This window comes from Microtus ochrogaster, chromosome 8 (genome assembly GCF_000317375.1).
Source record: "Microtus ochrogaster isolate Prairie Vole_2 chromosome 8, MicOch1.0, whole genome shotgun sequence".
NCBI classification, from domain to species: domain Eukaryota; kingdom Metazoa; phylum Chordata; class Mammalia; order Rodentia; family Cricetidae; genus Microtus; species Microtus ochrogaster.
The window spans coordinates 71,718,935-71,723,854 of record NC_022015.1 but is presented as its reverse complement, the minus strand read 5'-3'; the positions used below and the strand labels follow the sequence as shown (position 1 = coordinate 71,723,854).

At 38.0% G+C, this 4,920-nt stretch overlaps 1 protein-coding gene across 4 annotated transcripts in view; it reads left to right on the top strand.

The window, feature by feature from the left end:
• Positions 1 to 4,920, top strand: part of Chuk (conserved helix-loop-helix ubiquitous kinase) — a 38,528-nt gene that overhangs the window by 24,166 nt on the left and 9,442 nt on the right. For all 4 annotated transcript variants that reach the window (XR_003377291.1, XR_003377292.1, XM_005352330.3 and 1 more), the window contains exons 15-16: positions 1,805 to 1,914; positions 3,246 to 3,295. Coding sequence is in view for 2 of the 4 variants with exons in the window: in XM_005352330.3 (XP_005352387.1) it covers positions 1,805 to 1,914; positions 3,246 to 3,295 (160 nt within the window). In the remaining 2 variants the exon portion in view is untranslated. The remainder of the gene's footprint in view (positions 1 to 1,804; positions 1,915 to 3,245; positions 3,296 to 4,920) is intronic.

Here is a 4,920-nt window from a genome sequence, read left to right as displayed (position 1 = left end):
TTTAGCTTCACCAAACTCCAGTTTCCATAATATATATAAAATATATAATATACATGGTATATAATATACATATATTATAATATATAATAATATATATTAGGGGCAGCAGTCTTTTCTAATAGGCTTATGAACATTCAATGGAAATCAATAATAAATGTAATGTATTACTATTATTTTTATGAATAGTTTAGGTAAGATGGCTTCACATCTATTTTAAATGGGACAGTTCTATTTATACCTGGTGTTGTTTCATATTTATGGACTCCTGAGGGAGATACAGATTGTTCCCTAGGTGGCAAATTTGTTCCTTATACTGTATATGTCCATGGTTCTGGACTGTTACTTTCCTTGGTGCCAATTCATACTACACTGAGTATGTGGATAGGGCAGTTGTTATTGTGGGTTGATATGTAAGAAATGGCAGTGGACATTTGTCTTGTGAATGGCACTTACACTATTTTTGCTTTTCCAGATGCCAAAGCAAATGCTAGTACTAGTTGACTATAGTCAGAAAGGAAACACGGGAATAAGTATGTTTTTATTTATTATTATTATTTGAGACAGGCTCTCACTATGTAGCCCCAGCTGGTCTGAAATTCACTATGTAAACCAAGATAGTTTGACTAATGGAGATGCTCTTGTCTTTGCCTCCTAAGTGCTGGGATTAAAGGTATGCACCATTGTACCTGAAAGATTGTCAGAAGCATAAAAAAGCCCCTACCATAGCTGAGGAACTATTAACAGTTACAGTTACTGGGGGAGGGAGAGTCAGTTTTCTTTAAAGAGGTGGCCCTTAGTAGTTTGACCATACCCTGTTGTATGGCCTCACATTCATTAGTACATGAGCAGTCCAGATTGGGCCCTGTGGATTATTGAAAAACCAAAAAAATAAAAAAAACCAAAAAAGTGGAATTAAGTAATGGGAGTAAATATGATCAAAATATATTGCATGCACCTATAAAATTCTCAAAGAATTACTAAATATTATCTTTTGTTTTTTTTTTTAAAGAGTCTTAGCAAGCCTAGTGTGGTACTTTACCCTGTAATTCCAGCACTCAGGAAATCAAGACAAGAATTACAGGTTCAAGAATAGCCTAAGCTACATAATACTGCTATCTCATTAAACAATGTGTTAGCTTTAACAAAATTACTTTGTAGTGAAATATTCAGTTCTACTAGCATGACAGATCATTCTCTACCTTTCTAAGCGTTTTTTTTTTTTTAAACAAAGCATAATTCTTTATTGATTCTTTGGAAATTTCACGTCATGCACCCCAATCTCGCTCACCTCTCAGTCCGTCCATATCTGCCATTCACCCCTGCAGTAGCCCCACCCCCAAATTAAACAAACAAAACCCCACCTTGTTCCTCCATCTTTCCAACACCTCTTAGTGGCTTCTAGAGTTGCAGTGTGTCATGTAGTATACTCCCTTTGTCCTCACAGACTCACGAGCAAAATGTTCATTACAATGAATCATTGGTCTGGTTCAAGGCCTCTGGTACACCATCATCACTGAAAGTCCTCTCTGATGTCTTGCTGTTGCCCTGAGTCATGGTGCGCAGAATCAGTCCCTTTGCGCACTCCAGCAGGTCATAAATGGGGCAGCTCTTAAAGTGGGCCAACCAAAGGCCCAGGATGTGGGTCTGGGTGGTAGCTAAGCTGGTTGGTCCTGGCCGTTGGCGTTGGGTGTGGGGCACAGCCAGCTTTTCTAGGCCCATGCCATTGGGGCCAGCTTTTCCATGTCTTTGGTGACCATTGAGCCTTATTTTATATGGTAGTCATTTTCTTTGTATCATATTTTAGGTTGGTGTCATTGGATACCTTGAGGATCAGATTATGTCTTTGCATACTGAAATCATGGAGCTTCAGAAGAGCCCCTATGGAAGACGCCAGGGAGACTTAATGGAATCTCTGTAAGAATGTATCTGTACTATTGATCTTGATTCTGTAATTATCTGTGTTGTTCTTCTGCTTATATCTGGCAGGATTAAGCCTCTACATGGTATAGCTCATAGTTTTTCTTACCCCTAATATGTTTCTATGATATGGTGTTTTTTAACATTTTTTCGAGGGTGTGTGTGCACACATCACAATGTGTACATGTAGAAATCAAAGGACAAAATTATGAGATGGTTCTCCCCTTCCACCATGGTGGGCCCAGGAATTGAATTCAGGATGTTAGGCTTGGTAACAAGTGCCTTTGCCCACTGAACCATCTCTCCAGCCCTTAAGATACCTTAAAAGGGAGCTATTTCTTAGTAATAGTAAGTTTTGGAAAGTAATTCTCTGGATTGTTCTTTACTATTTTAAAAAAGTCTTTTTCATGTATTTTTTAAAGTATATTTAAATTACAAATGATTTCCCATTTACTACTCTTTTGGTTAAAAGTATAATGTCTTAACTCCTTTATTGAGGTTAATTTCCTAAGTGTCTAGATTAGAAACTTCAGATTTTTTTTTTTCTCTAATAAGAAGCCATAATTTTTTTCCCATTTAAATGTTTGTGGTACATGGGTGTTACATTTGTGGTGGGAGACAAGAGCAGATATACAGTATATAAAAACTTTATGTTCTGGAGACCAAGGAGAGGGCAAGCACTTGCTGCTCAGGCTTGAGGACCTGAGTTTTGAATCTCCAGGACCCACTTATAAGGCTAGGTGTGATAGCATGTCTGTAATCTCAGTGCTTCTACAGCAAGAGGGAGACAGAGGCAGAAGCTTGCAGGCCAGTTGGCTTAGCACCGGCAGTAGCACACAACAGGTAGACCTGTCTCAGGTAGACAGCAAGGACAGACACCAGTTTTATCTTCTGAGCACTTCACATGGAATACGCACACAAAAAGATAGAACACACAGGCAGTTTTTTTTTTGTTTGTTTGTTTTGTTTTGCTTTGCTTTGCTTTGTTTTGTTTTAGCTCTATGTTTTGAGGACTTTGTTTTTCAAGACAGGGTTTCTCTGTGTAGCCTTGGCTGTCCTGGAACTTGCTCAGTAGACCAGGCTGGTCTTGAACTCACAGAGATCTGTCTGCCTCTTCCTCTCAACTGCTGGGATTAAAGGTGTGCACCATGACCATCTGGCATAAGGACTTATATTCTTATTATTCAGTGAAATATTCTGCAAAATATTCATTGATGATCTGTACTTGCTTAAAAACTGAATCTTGTCCCAATATTATTCAAGTTATGTATTATTAGTCATTAAGTTACTTCCACATACAGAGACATTTTTGTTCTCTTTTATTATAGGGAACAGCGTGCCATTGATCTCTATAAGCAGTTAAAGCACAGACCTACAGGTAAGACACTTCGATCACGATATTTAAAGGCATTTTAGAATGCTCTCTAACTTACAAAGTAAGTGAATTTTAATTTTTTTTTAAACTTCAGAGTAAGATCAGCTTTTGGTATTGTTATTGCAACATTTGTGCTGTAATAACTTTAAATTTAGAAGAATTTAAGAGACTAGAAAGAGAATGTAATAAAGATATTAAAGTAGAAAAGTTTTTAAAGTGAAGTGAAAATAGAGAAAAAAGAAACTCAAAAAAGAAAAAGAAACAAGGACACGAGAAGCTGAATTTAGTCTCCCAGCATTCACATAAAAGCCACACATAGCAGCACCCTCTGTGATCCCAGCAGTTCTAGGAATGTAGGGACAGATGGATTCCTATGACTCAGCAGCCAGTCTAGCTGAAACAGCAAGCTTCAGGTTCAGTGAGGTACCCTAGCTCAACAAGTAAGGTGTGGAGAGCTGTCAAGGAAGATACCTGAAGGTAACCTCCCGCCTTCATACATACATAGCCTCCCCTAACAAAAAGAAAGAAACAGTCAAAAACTGTATAAAAGGGCTAGGGGAAAATACTGCTTAAGTTAGAGAGGTTGGAAAGAATTTAACACAATGGATTCTGGGTGAAATAAGAGAAGAAACTCATAGTCTATTCAGAAGCAATTTGTCTTGAAAAAACCATGCCTCCACCACTACAGGTCATTGCTCATAGGCCCTTGAGCAAAAATTCATATGAACATCTGCCAAATACAGAGCATTGTCTACTGGAAGGGATGTTGGTTGGAAACCAGAAGCTTTGAATTCTAAATTGGGCTTTTTACTGACCAAATAATCTTCAACGCTTCTCCCTGTTTCTCTTTCCCTTTTGTGCAAAACAAGTCGAAACCTAGCCTTCTAACTCAGTAAGCTTTGGCAGTATATTTGACAGAGTGCTTATGAAATGCTTTGAAAACAATAAAGTTGTGTGTGTGTTTGTGTATGTGTGTGTATTGCAAAACACTTTTGTTTTAGTTAAAATATATTTATTTTGAATGATTACATAAGTAATAAAAGGGATATCCCTGCTCCTGAATATATATTGTGTTTTAATATTTTATATAACTTACATAGTTTCCAAGTTTTATACCTGAAAATTTATAAACATATAGCTACATATACAACTTTATACATTATTTACACTCTTTAAAAAAACAGCATGCTCTCAAGCACAGTCTAAAAAAATTTTTTTGAGATTTTATTTTTAATTTATGTGTGTAGGTGTTTTCCTGTATGTCATACAGAGGCCAGAAGAGGGCATTGGATAGGACCTGGGGTTCCAGGTGACCATTTGGGTGTTCTGAACCTCTGGAAGAACAGTCAGTTCTCTCTCTCTCTTTTTTTTTTTAAATTTTTTTATTGAGAAAAAGAAAAAAAAAAGTTTCCGCCTCCTCCCAGCCTCCCATTTCCCTCCCCCTCCTCCCACCCTTCTTTTCCTCCCCCCACTCCTCTCCCCCTCCCTCTCCAGTCCAAAGGGCAGTCAGGGTTCCCTGCCCTGTGGAAAGTCCAAGGTCCTCCCCTCTCCGTCCATGTCTAGGGAAGGTGAACATCCAAACTGGCTAGGCTCCCACAAAGCCAGAACATGAAGTAGGATCAAAACCC